This window comes from Artemia sp. Qi Xiang Cuo, chromosome 7 (genome assembly GCF_049724085.1).
Source record: "Artemia sp. Qi Xiang Cuo chromosome 7, ASM4972408v1, whole genome shotgun sequence".
In the NCBI taxonomy this organism is placed as follows: domain Eukaryota; kingdom Metazoa; phylum Arthropoda; class Branchiopoda; order Anostraca; family Artemiidae; genus Artemia; species Artemia sp. Qi Xiang Cuo.
The window spans coordinates 16,629,583-16,649,504 of NC_142800.1; the positions used below are offsets into that span (position 1 = coordinate 16,629,583).

General features: G+C 36.5%; 1 protein-coding gene across 1 annotated transcript in view; it reads right to left on the minus strand.

The window, feature by feature from the left end:
- The window catches only part of PKD (serine/threonine-protein kinase D3), a 177,902-nt gene that overhangs the window by 106,693 nt on the left and 51,287 nt on the right, over nt 1-19,922 (minus strand). Inside the window, exon 5 of the mRNA XM_089092070.1 lies at nt 13,058-13,257. Coding sequence (XP_088948196.1) covers nt 13,058-13,257 — 200 coding nt within the window. The remainder of the gene's footprint in view (nt 1-13,057; nt 13,258-19,922) is intronic.

Genomic DNA, 19,922 nt, shown 5'->3' on the forward strand with positions numbered 1-19,922 from the left:
AATTCTTGTCTTTGGTTAAACAAAGGTGCACCTTACACTTCAGGCATTTGACAAATGTGTGGGTGTGATTTGCACAAGACTTGCATCTTTGTCTTTCGTCCACCATCACAGGCCAGTGGGCCGTGTTGTCAAAGCGAACGCTGGAACTGGGGATGTTGTCACTCCTAGTTTTCTTTTGTGGTCTAGTAGCAACTGGAGACTCCCTTGGTGGTCTACCTTTCCTTGTTGCAGAGATGACTTAACCTCTGTGCAGCCAGTCAGCAATATCCGCACGAAAGCGAAAAAGGGATAGGGGCTTCTCAGCGTCAGAGTGATGATTGCGCCTGTACAAAAACCAAGCATTGGCTACGCTGACGTCAAGGAAATGATAGATTAGACACATATACCATTTCTTCCCCTTGATGTCAGTACGATATAACCCAATCAACATGTTACTCAAGTCCACCGCCCCCCACAAACTTGTTGTACTCGTTGACGACATGAAGTCTGGCTACATCGATTTGAGCCTTCCCCTTTTTGTCCCACAGTTTGCATTGATCAAGTGGGTCAGGCCCAACATATGAAGAAATAAAATGGACCGGCTTATTGTTGTGCTATTTCGTCATGAATATTCCAGAATGTTGCTCAAACAACCGATCAAATAATCCTATCCCGGAGCTTTTCAGCTTGTCGTCAGCTTCCAAGAGCGGAAGTTTCACTTTCCGCATTCTGTGTATTCGGACTGTGCCTACTGACTGGATTCCCATTTCCCGCAGCTTTTCTACTAGATGAAAACTGCTGCAAAAATTGTCAAAAAACACTTTGAAGTTCTGGTTTCTGGTTTGAAGTTTCGGGAGATATTCGACTAGGCGGAGCACCACATCAGCACCAACACTAAAGTCTGAACCGACAGTGGTTCCTTTACCACTGTAAATTTCGAAGTAAACTATTAAACTATTAATAAACTATTCCCCTGGCTCCAGATACTTTTATTCCCCACTTGTGTGGCTTGTCTTTGATGTACTGCTTAAACCCAACCCAGCCCTTGAACGGGACCATTTGTTCATCCCAGAATGTCGTTCTTCGTTTGGGACTTCTTGCATATTCTTCCAAAGCCTATCTGACAAGGGTCGACCTTGAAGAGGGGGTCGTATCCCAGATTCCCCTTTTTGATTGCTTTGAATCTATCATTTGCGTGGTAGAACTGTCTTATTCTTTAGAAGCGGTCGCGTGCCATAGCGTTAGCCACTGGAGGATAAAATGTTAATAGTCGAAAGTGATTGGAGGGCAACTAACCCCCTCTCCCACCCACCTTTTCCCAAAACACATGCAATCAAAATGTTGAGATAGCCATTTTGTTCAACATAGTTGAAATTTTGTAAATTAGGTCTTTAAGGATAACACCCCCCCCCCCTCCTCCATAGCCCTCAGGGCAAGGGTTGTAAACTATGCCCTGGGGGCATATAAGGTTTTTAAAGAAAGCGTTGTCGTATAAACTTCAAAAAGGGCTTATTCGATTGGAAATTGAAATGGCTAGTGTCCTTTTGAATAGTCAAAAGTGATTGAAGGGTAACTAGCCCCCCTCTCACGCCCACCATTGCCCCCAACACACAACCAAAATTTTGAGATAGACATTTTTTTCAACGTAGTTGAAAGTTCCAGAAATTAGGTCTTTGAGGATGAAAATCCCACCAAGGCCCTTAGGGCAAAGGTTGTAAATAATGACCTGGGGGCATTTGAATTTTTTATAGAAGGAGTTGTCGTAGAAACTTCAAATAGGGCTCATTCGATTGGAAATTCAAAGGGCTAGTGCTCTTTTTAACAGTCAAAAGTGATTGAAGAACAACTAACCCCCTCTCACTCCCACCATTTCCCCAAACACATCCAATCAAAATTTTGAGATATTCATTTTGTTGAACGTAGTTGTAAGTTCTGGAAATTAGGTCTTTGAGGATGACAACCCCCCCCCCCCCCCCGACAACCCTCAGGGCAAGGATTGTAAGTTATGCCCTGGGGGCATATATGGTTTTTATAAAGAAGTGTGTCGTAGAAACTTCAAAAAGAGCTCATTTGATTGGAAATTGAAAGGGCTAGTGCCCTTTTTAATAGTCGAAAGTGAATGGAGAGCAACTATCCCCCCTCTCACGCCCACCATATCCCCGAACACAGTCAATCAATGTTTTGAGATAGCTATTTTGTTCATGCTAGCCAGTATGTTTGGAAAGCCAGAATATAATGTGTACTTTACTAAAAAAATTCTTTTAAATGTTTTCACTTTTATAACTTTAAGAAATCAAAAATTAATTAAGATTTTAAGGAATGATTATCAGCATTATGTATATTAAACTGACAATATACATTTTTTTTTCAGTAAAGTCATTTGGATTTTTTTCAGTGAAGTACAAATTATATTCTGGCTTTTAAAAAGCGTAGGGTTTAGAACCTTACTCAGATTACTTTCTGCTCGTTTTGATTTTGACTTACTTTAATTTCTGTTTGTTTTGGATTTCATTTATTTATTAATACTGATTTGTGGTAGTTTTATGCTTGGTAGGTTATTTGATTCTATTTTTGTTCATTTTTGGTTTAATGGAGTTCTTATTTTTGAAAAAATTATTTTGTGCAAAAAGTTTTTTTGATCAATCTAAAAGAAAAATGATCCTGCTGTATATTTTAAAAAGCAAAATAAATAGTTTAAATACTATTTAGAATTGGTAGCCTCTCAAATTTAGGAAAACGTACACTTATAAACAGTCAAATTTTCAAAAAAAAATAAAAAAAAGATCAAAATTTTCTACTCAACAATGCTGATCTACGAATAAAAAGGGGAAAAAATTCTCCATTAACGCATAGATCTTATACTTACGTTGCCTAATAGTCAAAATATTCGGGGTAAGTAGACTGATTATAAGCCCTCTTTATTTCTAATTTGTAAAAATCAACATGAATGTTAAAGTTTTTTTTTTTTTTTTCCGAGGAGACTAGGTCTAGGACTTATATCTAGTTTACCCGATTCCAATGCATTTAAGTGAATATCAATAGAACTTATAGAGGTCATTCATGCTGTTTAAACGGAGGTCCTGCGCCCCAAGGAATATTTCAAAGGTGGCTGTTACACTTAAGCCACCATAATATTTGCATCAATGCTAGCCAACGCTTTTCAAGCACTTTCTTTAATGGAATTATTTGAAAAAAACTACGTTTTCTAAAGAGTTAAAGAGGCTGAGTTACAAGGTCGAACCTTAAAACGTACAGGGATTAGGAGGCACTGTTGGGGGGCTGTCGCCCCCAAACCCCCGCTTTCGCAGCCTTTAAATAAAAAAAAAAGTTTTTTAAACTGAAAGTAAGGAGCGACATTAAATCTTAAAACGAACAGAAATTATTCCGTATGTGAAAGAGGCTGTGCCCTCCTCAACGCCTCGCTCTTTACGCTAAAGTTTTTATTGTTTAAAAAAAGAGTTGTGAGAAAGTCAAACTTTAGCGTAAAGAGCGAGGCGTTGAGGAGGGCACAGCCTCTTTCACATACGGAATAATTTCTGTTCGTTTTAAGATTTAATGTCGCTCCTTACTTTCAGTTTAAAAAACCTTTTTTTTTTATTTAAAGGCTGCGAAAGCGGGGGTTTGGGGGGCAGCAGCCCCCCAACTGTGCCTCCTAATCCCTGTAAGTTTTAAGGTTCGACCTTGTAACTCAGCCTCTTTAACTCTTTAGAAAACGTAGTTTTTTTCAAATAATTTCTGCACGTTTTTGTGCAGTTTATTACTTATTATTGCTTGACTAACTGTTAGATGATTGTGTATTATTCTTTTCTTTCTCGACAGGGTGTTTTAAGGGTCGACCTTGTAACTCAGCCTCTTTAACTCTTTAGAAAACATAATTTTTTTCAAATAATTTAAAAAAGAAAATAAGTTTTTTTAAAAAAATTTAAATTCAGTATATAAAAAATTTGATCTAACGGTGAATCGAACTCGGATTTTCCGCCTGGCAGCCAGGAATCTCACCGCTACACTAAAGAGACATAACTGAAATTGTTTTTTAGTAAGGTAATAAATCTTTTTGACGCAAGCAAAACTTGATATTTGGTTTTTGGAAAACAGGGAAGGAGTGATCAGATTGAGCTGAAATTTCGAGGATAAGCTCCCAGGCCCCAGGAAAGCTTATCCTCTAAATTTCAGCCCGATCAGACAACGTTAAAGGGGGGTTGTGGTGGGAAAAATTAACATGGGCTAATATAGGAAAACAAGGTTTTTCGTAAATGTAAATTCGGGGGATAATTTTTTCGGTCTGCAAATATCAAAAGGCCCTAACAGGTCAAATTTTGCTTCGAATGAGTCTTCATTCACCCGGATCCGTTGCCAACTGTGGCCTGTAGGCGTGGCTAAGGAAAAAAAAGAAATGATGATTTTTAAGTGGCTATATTTGGTTTTTTGAAAACAAAGAAGGAGTGATCGGATTGAGCTGAAATTTCGAGGAAAAGCTCCCGAGCCCTAGGAAAGCTGAACATTTAAATTTCAACCTAATCGGACAACCTTAAAGGGGGGCTGTGGTGGGAGGGTCGAAACTTCCGGCCCAGTTTACCCCATGAAGATAAAGTCGGAGGAGGATGAAATTTTGCAAGTTTCTTAGTTTGAGCTTGGGCTACAAAACGCGATTACCGCCGTCTCTCTGCGACCTCTAGGACCTGAAATCGCTTAACATTGTGGTGGGTCGCCTCTTTATAGAGGCACAAGTGTGCCTCCTTGAAATTATTACTTCTCTTTCTTCTAAGAGGGAAGATAGAGATATATTTACTAAATAAATATATCAATAGTAAATTGAAACCATAAAAGCAAATACACAATCATGTACCCTCTGTAAGGTTCTATGGCCAGGAGCACCATGACCCATCATCTTTGACTTAAACAAGCTTCGGTGAAACATTATTTGGATTAAAGACAGTTGATAACAACCTCCACTATTTACATTTTCCTAAGCCACCGTAGGTGCAAAATTGCATTTATCTTTTCGGAGGCAATTGTGTCAATTATATACATAAGATATATATATATATATATATATATATATATATATATATATATATATATATATATATACATATATAATTGACACAATTGCCTCCGAAAAGATAAATGCAATTTTGCACCTACGGTGGCTTAGGAAAATGTAAATAGTGGAGGTTGTTATCAACTGTCTTTAATCCAAATAATGTTTCACCGAAGCTTGTTTAAGCCAAAGATGATGGATCATAGTTCATCGAAGCTTGTTTAAGTCAAAGATGATGGATCTTATACTTACGTTGCCTAATAGTCAAAATATTCGGGTTAAGTAGACTGATTATAAGCCCTCGTTATTTCTAATTTGTCACAATCACCATGAATGTTAAAGTTTTATTTTTTTCCGGAAGAGACTAGGTCTAGGACTCATATCTAGTTTACCCGATTCCAGTTCATTTAAGTGAATATCAATAGAACTTATAGAGGTCATTCATGCTGTTTATACGGAGGTCTTATATATATATAATGTTCTCAATTATATAGGATAAAATTGTCCATCATAGTTAGGTAAGACAAACTTGGGTTAAACAGACTTTTTTTTTCGGAGGGGATTGGGATTCATCATGGGTAGTTTTCCCGATTCCATAAAGTTTCACCCCAAGATGCAGCCTACAAGGATCCCCCCCCCCCCTCACCATCCTAAAGACCATACCTAAGCTAGTCAACGCTTTTCAAACACTTTCTCTCAGGGAAAACTATTGTTTCTTTTTTTACATGGGAGAGAACCTGCCGTGAAAGTGTTCCGAATAATTGTTTGTATAGGACGAAATGATCCATCATAGTTACAGATAGACAGTTTGTGCTTTCATTATTAGAACATGACTGAGACTTTCCAGGAAAAACAGAAAGGCGTTTTCACATGATTAACGACCACATGGAAAACTTTATCGGGAAAAACTTTCCAGAATCAAAGCAATCATTAAACTTGACTATCATTCTTTATTTTTAAAATTTGTGGAAATTTTCTATTCTAGGCGATGGATTTAAAGAGTTTGTAAAATTGTTATTGGCCATTTTTTATCTAATTCACAGAGTCCTAGTTTTTACTCGAAGTTGAACCGTTTTAGAGGCCAAGGGTAACCTAGAGTACAAATAAAATTGGAACAACAAAAATAAATTAGATTGATTAAAACCTCCCCGACTCTCTTTCTGAGGTAAATTTGCTAGGGTATTTAGCTTAGGGGCATTTAATATTTTTAAGAAACCAAAGTGCATTAATGACAGCAACAACAAAACTGAACATGTACTTTATTTCTGAGAGATGAATAATTTTGAAAGGAACGCTGGACACGTAAAAGATGAAAACGTATGTGTAACAGCTCCAACCCTAAGAGAGGACCAGAGGATTTTTTCTCCAAGAGGGGGGGGGGATATATAACACAAAAAATGTATATTTAGTCCGTAGTCTCATTTTTGGGAGGGAGGGGGCGGGAGAGAGTCTATCTGACCCGTGTAATAGGTGCGCAATTATGAATGAAATTGTTTCACCAGTTTCAGTAGTCATATTAATGATTCATTTATTTATCATCTAGCTACAACATATTTTCTTTCGCTCATTTCAAAGTGTCTGAACCATAACCATTATGAATAATTTTCAGATTGCCAAGCAATACGTGGCACTGTTGGGCGATCATCGTCACATGAGAGATGGCAGCACTGTTGTTAGTAAAAGAGGAATGTTATCCCATTTAGCTGAATTGTTTTACTCCTCTTGATCCAGCAGTGGTTTTTCTTTCGTTTCTCTTTATTATTTTCTTTTTTAACTACGTGGCTATCCAAAATTAAAGGGCCTTAAGGTATATATTCCCTCTAAAACAAGGAATTTTGCGACCAGCCAGCAGCTGTAACTTGTACCAAAAGGACAAGATACTTATAGCATTGGATTCATTAGTTTCAGATCTATCCATTCACCGAGCAAGGATTATGATATTACGTACACTTTTTCTTGGGGAAGGACCTAAAATTGCTATAAAAAAAAAGAAAAAAAAAGCCATTTTTCAACTATTTTTAATCAATTTTCAACATTATTTCAATTTAAAAAATCATATCACAATTTCCCTTTCAGAGACTTGTGCGAGAGATTGCCCAGGATTTCAAAACTGACTTGAGGTTCCAGAGCTCGGCTGTGATGGCCCTACAAGAAGCCAGCGAGGCGTATCTAGTTGGACTTTTTGAGGATACCAACTTTTGTGCCATTCACGCCAAAAGGGTGACCATCATGCCAAAAGATATTCAACTCGCCTGTCGTATCCGTGGCGAGAGAGCTTAAATACCCTAATTCTACGCAACTGCATCCTAACCAACGGAATTCGGCAGATGGGTAGAGCTGAATCTCGGTATGGAATGATAATAAAAATTTAGTTTTTCGTTACTTTACTAAAACCGCAGGAGAGCAGAAAAACAGCACACTAAAGATTGCACAGGGAACATAAACATTAAGTCCAAATCATTATTTTCCGCAAGCTGCATAAAAAAGCTTAAAAACCTTAAGGAAAAAAAAATCTGAAATGGAGTATCTGGAACATAAAAAGTAATTTTTTTTTCTTTAACTCGTGCTTAAATCACAAGAAACCAGTTAAAAGGAGGTACCTTTCATACCTTTTCATCCATCTTGAGTATTTAACAAAAGACAGCTTTCCAGCATCGAAGGACTTTTAAAACCAAAATCTATCTGCAGAGGTTTACTTAAAAACTTAACACCTCTAGTCTCACAAATAGTAGATGATTATTCAAATGTTAGGGCAACAAATCGAACCGGGTGTCAGAAAGTTTTTTAATCTAATGCTTTTTCCGTAACTCATGATTTTTAAAATGGCTAGTAAGGCAAAGAACACAATTGAGGAATTGATAGAATCAAATGAAATGAAGGTCAATACTTCCTTTTGACTCAAGCACAAGATACCAGGTCAAAGAAAATTGGTTTGGATTTAGTGGATCCCATAAGTTTGTTTACATAACAACTAATACCATTCTGGTAACGTATTTAGCATATCTCAAATTCTAGTAACATAATATAAGACAAAAAAGCTGGTTTAATATATATTAATTAAAAACTGGTGTCACTAACTACCCATTTCACTGGCCTTGGTAAAAGCAAGCAACATAAATAGGGGCTACCTTAACCTGGCTGATTACTCGGTCATCTAGCTCCTTCCCTTAGAATATCTTTGTAGATATTATACGCTTAAAAGGTTATGAATGTACTAGTCTCTTTTGCCGCTTGGTGGACTATTTACTACTGGCATGCATTTTACTTCTATTACTGGTAAAGCGTTCGTTTTGAAACATTCTCTTAGACCTTTTCTATGCAGGGGAGAAAAGCTGTAAGGGTGAAAAACACAATTTAATGGCAGAGAAAAACGCAGAGAGGTCATCCGTGTTAAAGTTCAAACTATAGTAAAACAAGGAGGATAAGAGGTACAGCTGTGTCTGCACTACACTTTTTAAACATTTATATTCATATGCGGCCATTTAACGGAGGCCTTTGGCAGGCACATACGCTGTAATTGTTCCATGAAGAGGTCGTAAAATTAGGAAAGAGCGCCAAAAAAATTGCAGATTATACTGAAAAAAAAAGAAATAATTTGAGAAACCACAAAAATCTGAAATTTCGGAAAAGTGCATTTTGATTCATGCTCGACAGCGTGTTAACAGGGCCATTTACCTCAAATTATAAGTTGTTATACTATATCAGCAAAATCATTTTTAGGACTTTTATAGCTTATAAATATTTAAAGGGGGTAAACCCGTCTGAGATTCCTAATAGGGAGAAATTTTTTGTTTTCGTTTATTCTGGAGAAGAAGGAGGTAGTAGACCCCTTGCCCTTCTCACTGGGTTCTCTTATTGACTGATCATTCTTGTTTTAATACCCACCCTGTAGTTGTCAAAAGAAAAAAACATAATGTATTCCAGCTTTATCTGAAAAATTAATTTTATCTGATTTAATAAAAGCTTCTCTTAACGGTGGTTTTATCATTATAATATAATTATTTCGGTAAAAATTCAATCTTTTTTTCTTTTTTTTTTTTTTTTTTTTTTGCTAAATTCTATTTAATTTGTATAATAAAGGTTGTTTATCTCAGCAAAGCAGCTGTTCTGAATCAGAATTGTGTTGGGAATTGGATTCTCCTGAATCACAGTGAAAACTTTGGGAGCTAATTTTTACAAACTGAATTTTTATTATTATTATTATTATTGCACTCATTGCAATACCCCGTATACCCCATGCAATACTAAATACCCAACCGCGTACATGACTAACCTGTTGTTTCTCCAAACAAGCATACCATTACAATATTGTTTATTTTATCTCCTGTTTTCAGATACGAACCTCTCACGATATTATTTTTTGCTTTATTTTGTTAGAATATATTCTCTTTTGTTTTCAGCAATTTCACAAGCTTTAATTCAAGAGAAAACCCAATATCAGGTATTCTTTCTTATAAGAAAATTAACTCTGCAAGCTTCCTTATCAATACAAACAAATAAATTAAAATAAACCTAACGTTCTAGGGAATTTGTTGGGAGCTTTTAACTCGTTCAAACGATTAGCCAGCCTTTCTACCTTTTACTTACATCTACAACTACTATTAATAATAATGATAATAATAATAATATTAACTCACTGTAGCACCAAGCCACCCGAGGCCAACACAGCTACGCACACTCCTTCTCCATCCCAGTATATTCAAAACCTCCCTCTTTACAACCTCCCAAGAAGTTCGAACTTCCCTTAGGTCTTTCCTCACGCCATCCCCCATTCGGGGACAACCTTCTTTTCATTTGGCACAAGATTGTTAGTCAACAAGGATGATCTTTGGCAATGTGGCACTCTTCATCCGCTGAACGTGTCTTAGCCATGTCAAACTTTGTCTTATTATTAATCAAAAAAACTGAGTAATCTGAGTAGGGTTCTAAACCCTATGCTTTCTAACAACCTGAATATAATTTATAATTTACTGAAAAAAAATTCCAATGTCAGTTTAATATACATATGCTGATACTTATTCTTTAAAATCTTAATTAATTTTTGATATCTTAAAGTTACAATATTTAACACATTTAAAAGAATTTTTTTCAGTAAAGAACAAATTATATTCTGGTTTTTAGAAAGCATAGGGTTTTGTACCCTATTCATATTAATTTCTGATCGTTTTGAGTTTGACTTATTCTAATATGTTCTTTCAAATGGCTAATTTGAAATTTTCAAATTACAAAGTGGCTATCTAAAAATTTTGATTAGATGTGTTTGGGGGAAAGGTGGGCTTGAGAGGGGGGTTAGTTGCCCTAAAATCACTTTCGACCATTAAAAAGGGCATTGAATTTCCAATTGAATGAGCCCTTTTCCAAGTTTCTAAGACAAAGCTTTCAATAAAAACCTTATATGCCCCTCAGGGCATAAGCTATAACCCTTGCCCTGAAGACTGTGGAGGGAGTGTCCTGCTCAAAGAAATAACTTCCAGAACTTTCAACTGCGTTGAAAAAATGGCTATCTCAAAATTTTGATTGGATTTGTTTGGAGAAATGATGGGCGTCGAAGGGGTGTTAGTTGCCTTCCAATCGCTTTCGACTATTAAAAAGGGCATAAGCCATTTCAATTTCCAGTCGAATGAGCCCTTTTTGAAGTTTCTACGACAACACTTTCTATAAAAACCTTATATGCCCCCAGGGCGTGACTTAAAACCCTTGCCCTAAGGGTTGTGCGGGGGAAGGGGTTGTCATCCTCAAAGACCTAATTTCCAGAACTTTCAGCTACGTTGAACAAAATTGCTATCTCAAAGTTTTGATTTGATGTGTTTGGGGAAAAGGCGGGCCTGAGAGGGGGTTAGTTCCCCTCCAATAACTTTGGACTATTAAAAAGGGCACTAGCCCTTTGAATTTCCAATCGAATGAGCCCTTTTTGAAGTTTCTACGACAAAGCTGTCAATTAGAAGCATATATATCCCCAGGGGATAACCTACAACCCTTGCCCTGAGGGCTGTGGGGGGAGTGTCCTCCTCAAAAACATAATTTCTATCTGAAAATCAACTACGTTGAACAAAATGGCTATCTCAAAATTTTGATTGAATGTGTTTGGGGAAATGGTGGGCGTGGAAGAGGTATTAGTTGCCTTCCAATCACTTTCAACTATTAAAAGGGGCATTAGCCATTCCGATTTCCAATCGAATGAGCCCTTTTCCAAGTTTCTACGACAACTCCTTCGATACGAAGTGCCCTGGTCTCAGGTAAAAACAAATAATAAATTGTGCCAACATCGTTCTTTACTCAGGAAGCGCAATTGCGCTGCCTATGATAGCCCTATAAAGCAAGGTTTACAAACATCCCAGGTCCTCAAACTAAAGTTCCTGTTAAAAGGGTAGACATTTGAGTCAATAACTGAAAGAAGAAAAGAATCATAGACGCAATAAAAGGAGGTTCCAAAAAGTTTGGTCGACAACTGACTATGGATCATGAAGGGACAAACAAAAATTCCCAAAAGGGGGAAGAAAATTAATATTAGGTATACCAAATGCAAAATATTCGGTAATTTTTCGAACTAACTAGCATCATTTTGTTTTTTCCTCTTTAAATCAACTCAAAGGTAAATAAAGCTTATCTTTAAGAGGTTTTTGACTCCTAAATTGCCCTATCAAGCCTAAAAAGCCTATTTGAAGGAAGAATAGCTTTTGAGCTTCTTAGTTAAGCAGCCTACCATGCCCGCTTAAGACACATCTCATTCGGTTAGTATTTTCGAATAGCATTTCAAGGTCAACTAGGGGAAAAAACCCAGAATATTGCTATAATTTTTTGCTCAGAGCACACGAGCTTATGCTTAAGTCACATTACAGTTTCTTATGGGAGAAAATAAAAATAAAATAAACACCCCAAACACATGACCAATAATGTCTCAAGTGTAATAATGACTTAAAGCAAAATTTTGAAAATTAAAGAAGTTGGAACAGCAGTTTCCCTACCTGTAAGCTAAGCCTGGCAAAATGTACACAGGCATATTACCACTACGTTTTATTTGTATTTACGTTTTCGGGTGGACAATAGTTTAATTCTAAGGAAAATGTCGAAAGAGATGCTAATTAAAAAAAGAATTCAAAGCAGTGGCGTCAATTCACGCAGATTTATGAGAATCTCTAAAGGTTTTTTTCCATTTCTAACGGAGGAAAATGTGTCGTTTTTAGAATTTTATCTAATGAAAATAACCAAAAAAGCAATTTCTTAATGAAAATAACCCAAAAAAGGTATTTTCCAAAATCTAGCGGGCAAAAATCTTAAGAACATAGCAGCTGCTGCGCTCGATTTTTTAGAGCCCTTTGCGGTATCTATTTGCAGGGCCCCGATACAAAACAAAAAAAAATGTAAAGAAGAGAAAACGAGGATAATTCTCTTCTTTACAATTTTTTCATTTCGTCATGCTTAGCCAATGTAGCCACAGAAAATAATCGGGGTCTCAATGGCTATTACTACGAATCGGAGATTATATTTAGTCATTTATTTAATTAAATCTTGTTGTGTAAGTGTTTTTCTGGTCTCAACTGTAATTTCAGGGTAGGTTTTCACCATACAGCAGGAGGGATCTTTCTGTGCGGTATTTCCATGCTGCTCAGAGATGGTAGTGAACTGACACACCCTTCCATTTTTAGGTTATGCCTACAATGAGATGCGGGGTTCCTGGTGGCGCAAAGCCCTGTAAGGCCGCACAGGTTGCACATGCCTAACGTCGCCACTGGGACACATACAATCCCAGTACATTTTGGAGGATAAACTAGTTAAGTGGTAGGGTTTTCAAACCAATTTCTGGCCATTTTAAGTTTCCGCTTCAACAGTAGCCTACAAACGAAATATTAAAATTGTCGAAAAACATATATTATTCAAAAACCCTGGCGTTTCTTCCCCAGTAGTGGCTTAGTCTCAATGAGTTAAAAAGGCAAGAATAGTCATATACATATGTCATACAAACAAGTTATGTCAAACATATGTCATATAAACATCAGTTACCATGTCAATGCATACAAGAAATTGAAGACTTCTTACCCTTCCCATTCCATCCTCCATAGAAGGTACTGTGATGTTGGCCATACTGATAGATAACACTTCAGACGTACTCTTGGGTATACTCAAAGTTGTTGGACTAGAAAACGGTGAAATTACAGATGACGATCGTCGACTCTTCACATTTGTGCAATCGTTTGGCATTTTTGAAACACATCTTTTGTGATAGTTTTGGCCACAGCCTGGAATAATATACCAGGTTAACAATAAAGCAGTGTCTGCTTAAAGAACAGATTGGCACGATTTATGGTTGCAACAATAGCTGCAACATAGTAAAGAGCAAACCATGACCGATAGTAATCAAAAGGTGGAAAAACATAATTTGTTATGTTGAAAACAACTTCTGAGAATTCGGAAACCCTTCTAACGTAACACGACTTCATATGGAAGGAAAAACTGCAGCATTGAATTCTCCATCGTCGAAAACTCTTTTACTAGAGGTTTTCAGTTCCCCACTTTGAAAACAAAGACAATCGCGTTAATCATTGAATAGCACTGAAATCTTGCTCTTCTCCCCCAGCGCTGGAAGGCTACTGAAAATCATAGATAGATGACTAAGGACTCAAGTCTTTAGTAGTTTCCTAAAAAAAAAAAAAAATCAGGGACAGGTTAGCTCAGTAGGATATCAAACAGTTCGTGGTAACGAACTGTAAGTAAGGAGCGACCCGGCTCAATGGTAACCGAAACTCTAGAAAACGGGTTTTTGATACCAATGGATACATCAAAAGAATCAGATTTCAATGCTGAATTCAAATATATAACTTTCATCAAGTTTAGCCCTGAGAAAATTTGGCTGATTTTCGAAAAAAGGGGGAAAGACCCCCTAAAAGTTATAGAATCTTAATGAAAATCACACCATTTCATTCAGCATATCAGAGAACCCTACTGTAGAGGTTACATGCTCCTATCTACAAAAATGTGGAACTTTGCATTTTTTGCCAGAAGAAAGATCACGGATGCGTGTTTATTTTTTTTTTTTTTTAAGGGATGATTGCATCGACCCAGGGGTCCTAGAATATCGTGGGAGGGCTCATTGGGACGGAAATTAAAATTTATAGTGCCCTTTTTAAGTGACCAAAAAAATAGAGGGCAACTAGGCCCCCTCCACGTTCATTTTTTCCCAACGTCACCTGATCAAAATTTTGACAGATCCATTTTGTTCAGCATGGTTAAAAATAGAGGAAATATGTCCTTTAGGATGATTTTATCTCCCAAAGTCCTCGGGGGGAGGGCTGAAAGTCATGAACTTTATCACCTGTTATCATATTTTAGTTGTTATTTGGAAGTAGACAGCCGTGGTCATGACTGATTTTTTCTGGGCAGCGAGAGAGTGATTAAGGAATGGCTGTGGTAGTGGATATGGACTTAGTGAAGTGTTATTTTTAGTACAGAGCCTTGATAGAAAGGGGGCGTCGGATTTTTATTTCATATTTAAAAAAAAGATCAGGCATTGAGTTTAAAAAAACAAGTTTTCGAAATGAAAAGAAGGAGTGACATCAAAACTTAAAACGAACAGAAAATATTACGCGTATGACTGGGTTCACCCTCTAGTCAATATCTCGCTCTTTAAGCCAAAGATTTTTAGTACTTTCATGAGAGCTATTTATTCTAAATAACGGCCTTTGTGATTAAGGGGTCAGTTTTAAAGAATTGGAACAAAATTCGGACTTTCACTTAAAGAGCAAGGTATTGACTAGGGGAGGAACCCCCTAATATACGTATTAAAAATATATGAATATAGAAGTTTGGTACGTAAGTTAATTCGTAATTTACGTATATTTATTACTAATAAAAACGTTCGTAAATAAAATTAAACAAGTTTCGAGAAAGCCATTTCACCAAATAAAAGTAAAATTAATATGCAAATTTTGTTTTAATTATTCATGCACGGTGAACCAAAATCAAAACCTGCAATAATTCAAAAACGTTCAAAAATTAAATAAAAAACAAGTTTTTTTTACTGAAAGTAAGGAACGACTTTAAAACTTAAAACGCACAGAAATTATTCCGTATATGGAGCGGCTGTCCCCTCCTCAACGCCTCGCTCTACGCTGATGTTTGGCTTTCTCACAACTCTTATTTTTGTTAAACAATAAAAAAACTTTAGCGTAACGAGCGCGGCGGTGCAGAGGGGACAACACCCTTTCATATACGGAATAATTTCTGTACGTTTTAAGTTTTAACGTCGTTCCTTACTTTCAGTTAAAAAAAACTTGTTTTTTTTATTTAATCTCTTAAAAAGTCCTTAGCATTGAGACTGAGCATTTAAGAGATTGGCTGAGGGGAAAAGAGATTATTATTCTTTTTGTTTACCAACAATTGAAGATTGTACGAATATATTACTACAATTATTGCTACGATATGGCTAGTACTTTCAATAATCTTCATGCAAGGTTCCTATCCTAACGAAGTGCTAAAACAATAAAACTCTTTCTTCATTATATTTAGAAGATATCTATTTATAGAACTTTGAAAATATTTCCAGCATAAATACAGCACAGCTTCCATAACGTAACACTTAGATATATCCCCAGGCTATATCCAAAAAACTCTGAATTTCTTTTTTCTGCATTATTTTTTTTTCTCGTATATCTCATTCCAACAAACTGAATCACTGTTGGAAAGTTTGAAGCGCAATATTCAAAACTGATAATGCAGCTAATCAGGATGAAGAGTTTCAACGCTACCAGCATTGACAAAGACTCCATGACAGGTAATCCTGTCATGGATTGTCACTACTGCGCTGGCACTAATTTATTCTTCTTTCTGGTATTAACTACTGAGCTGGCAGCAGGAGGTAGAAAATGTCGGTGCTTGGGGCTAGCAAGGAGAAATTGCCCGAAATGCATTATCAACTGAAGCCTGCGATCTCTAAGAATTTCAATCTTTAAGGACTCAAGAGCGGACTTGTAATCTACACATTTTTCTTCAAGGATTATTTAAACGGCTCTTTTTTGGATTCCTTCCACATAATCACTTAGATATTCAATATTATGAATCTGGAGGACCCCAAACGGGGCATGAATATTCTAATATGGGACATATGTATGTTAGATATGCTGTTTTCAGCTGATTTCCTGGGAAACTCAAGCAGGATCCATGACAGTTAACAAATGCTTTTATTAGTTTCCTACAAATATGTTATGGGACGGGGTAGAACAAATAACAAAAGATGAAACAACGAGGAGTTTTATTGAGTCAGTAAAATTTAAAACTCAAGCTAGCCCAGTTGGCTATGCTGTTTTTTTTTTTCTGAGCTTGATTTTTTTTTTCATGTTTGTCTTGCATTTCCCACTCAATTAATGTGTTTCGAAAAATTATTAGTTAACAATTTTTAGTACATAGCACTTCACTTTCTAAGTCCTAACAGAAAAATGCCAGCTAACATTGCTAGTTAAGAATCGAACAGAGGAAAAAAAACCTACATAGGCTTATTACTTTAGGGGGTTATTAGGTTTATTGCTCCAGTTAAGTAAAACTGACGGGCTTTCAAATTGGAGATAAGAAGAGGTATTTTCCTCCTGTTTCCCCCAATTTTCTGCTTATTCCGCTGGCAATGGGATTTAAGGCAACTTAGGGTAAGTGTGGGCCCTTGACTGCAAACCCGACAATCACATTATATAGATACATAATTATTAAAACAACATTATGCTTTAATGGCTTTCAAATAATATACTAAGCGCCCCTATATCCTGTGAAATAACTCTGCCTCTTCAGATACGACAAGTGAATAAAGATGCATTAATATTTCTCAAGCTGTGTCTCCACTCGAAGTTCAGGCTTTTTCAGGCAAAGTAGTCCGTACTTTTTTACTTTTTCTGCAACCTTTATTGGTGATTCTTAAGGTTCAAGGGGTAAATAAGGCGTATTTAAAGTTGTTTTTTTTTAAGTAAAAGCCAAATACGGTCTACGAAGGGCGATTTTAACTTGGCCCACACCGCCTAAAAAAACAATAATGAAGACAGAACTTCAGTTCAAGTTTATTTTCAAACAAAATTGCGATATAATTTCTTCAATTTGGGAACGGCAATACGTCATTTGCGGGCCTTTCCTTATTTTTTTCTGCACGTTGATATACATTATTCCAACGAGTAGTCTTTTTTCTTCTTTGAATTTGCTTTCCCTTGCAGTTGGACTTGTTTACACAGATATCATTCATCTCATTCACGTATAGTATTTCCTAACTGACAGGTTTTCAAAGGAAAAGACGTACTACAGAAACATATTTGTTATTTTAACTTTAACCTTTTCATTTTCTTTCTTTTTTCTTGAAAAACGTATTTCCAAAATATTAAACAGGCAGATCAATTAAAGCTTTTGTTTATTCAAAAAGAAAAGCAAACGATTTTTCCTTAGTTCTCAACACAGTAGACAGAATATTCCAGTAAGCTTATCGCAGATCATTTCTGGTCTTCATTCTCATTGCGAACAAAAAGCTCCTCCCACTTATTTCTGCATTAGTAGGGATGATGGTTAGTCTGTTTCCGATTGTTTCAACGCACTTTGATGGAAACAGACGGAAACAGACTAACCATCATCCCCACTAATCTGACTTCGCCTATGTTTATATCTGCAAAAACGTTCTCCGGGGCACTCGCACCCCGGTCCGGGTTTTTGTAATGGGTGAGATAGAGAATGATCATACTGCTAATTATATAAACTGTGGTTCTCAATTTGAAATGAGTATTGGGTTCAAAAACTGAAATTTGTCAGTGCGTGAACCCTTATTCAGTTTTTGAATCAGCGTCAAAGCAGCTGATTATCTTTTGACTTTTAGTATGTTTGTATTGAAAGTCCCTAAATAGTCCTTACCCTGTTAATTTTGTTTTTTATTTTGAAAAATTTGATTACATTCATATACAAATGGCCTTAGCCACCCTCTATATTTAAACGCATACATAAGCACAAAAAACCTTCAAAATAGCAAGAACATCGAAATTGAAATACGATTGTTTCAATCAGGTTTAATGTCTTGAACAAATGGGGAACTCGGGAATTTCAATTTTTTTTTAAATAAATCCCCACGCAGTTATATAATTTTTGGCAATAGCAAACGTCAAATTTATGATGAAGAAACGTAGGTAAAAAATTAACAAAAAATGAGCTAAAAACTCATGGCGTCCAATTCATTAAGACGGCGTATCCTTCGTTTACAGGTGTAGTTGTTTTTGAGAATCGTCCGTTCGTTAATGCTTGAATTTAAGGACGAGAATTTTTGAATTTTTGAATTTGAATTTAATGCTTGAACTTTTAAGGACGAGAAAGCGGTATCAATTTCAACTAAACAGTTTTGCTTATTCATTTTCACAATTCAACGTGGCAACGCTAACGAAGGGGGTAATGCTCTAAAAACTTAATTTTGAAACAACCAAAAGAAAAATCTTAGAAAATCTCTGTTTTTCAGATCTAAATCAGTATTTTATAACATGATAAGCAAACGAAAATAACAACGGACAATTAGCATCCTCATGAATTTTTTATTTTGTTTATTTGGTAATAACAAGGAAGGGCTTCGTCTCAAGAAGTCGTTTCTCAGTTATCCTAAGCCAATGGAGCTTTTAGGAATAAATATTTGCCCAAATAAGCCTTAGGAAGATGCTTTCAATCTCTAGAAAAAAAAACTTGTTCATAATTCGGAAAATTGTTATGGTAAATGAATGAAAATTCCAGGAATGGATTAACAGCTCAAAATGTACATGGGAAGGGAGTTTCAAATTTTCGGAGGATTTCAGACTTGAAATATTCTGCCAAGATCGGTCTCAACCTTGACAGACCCTTAAATTTGATTACAACGGGGTTCCCTTATATGCTACGTTCCCTTTTCCTTTTCCTACCTTTACCTTCTTTTACTGAGGTAAATTCCTTCATATTTATCCTAACAGTGAAACTAATTTTTTAAAGGAATTTTTTCCTTTTTTAAAGAGGAATCTTTAAAGCTTGTAGAGCCACAGGAGCATCGAAATTTGTAACCAAGCAAAATTTTCTCAATTAAAATTTAGTTCCCCGACGCCGTAAAGGAGTGCATGAATTGTTCACTGGTTTTGGATTCACACGCAGGCCCGTCATTTCGTGGTAGGGAGGGGGGCGCTGCCCCCCCCCCCATCTGAGTTTCGAGAATTCTCTTACTTTAACTTTGGATTCTTAATAATAATACTTTTTAAATTATTTCTCCTAAAATATTGAATTCTAAGAAGCAAAAATAATAGAAGTATGCTTTCTTATGAGAATTTCAAAATTTTTATATTCTCATTTGCTAATACATGTTTTAAGGAGTTGTGGTTTGGTTTGCCAACAGCTAAAACATTTCATGAAATTGCTTGGCACAGATGTGAAATGAGATTAATGTGTCACCGTCTTCTGGGGATAGAAGTGCAACAATTTCGTGATCTAGAATGAGCCATTTCTTTTAAAATTAAAATTGACAGAACTGTTTAACCACATTCCGAGTGGAATGAGCCGTCCTAGCCGTGAGCCGTCCTAGCCGAGTGGATTGGTGCGCTGGATTTAGGATTTTCTGTCCAAGAGGGCAAGGGGTCGAATCCTAGTGTATCCAATTATTTGGTTTGGGACGGGGGTCAGTGGCGTAACTCTGTAAGCTCAGCCAGAGTCGACCCGGCTCTAAATGGGTACCTGGAGAAATCTGGGGAATGTAAACATGAAGGGTGTCCGGAATCACAGGATGGTTGGCCCCCAACCCCCCATTGCACTTCCTGGCTGAAGGGCCAAGAAACGGAGATCACCAGCGCCGGTAGGGACTGTAAAGTCCAATGTCATATTCTTTACCTTTTTTTAATCACATTCCTATTTGAGTAGAAATAGCCGAAGAAAAAATAAACTTCATATGTGG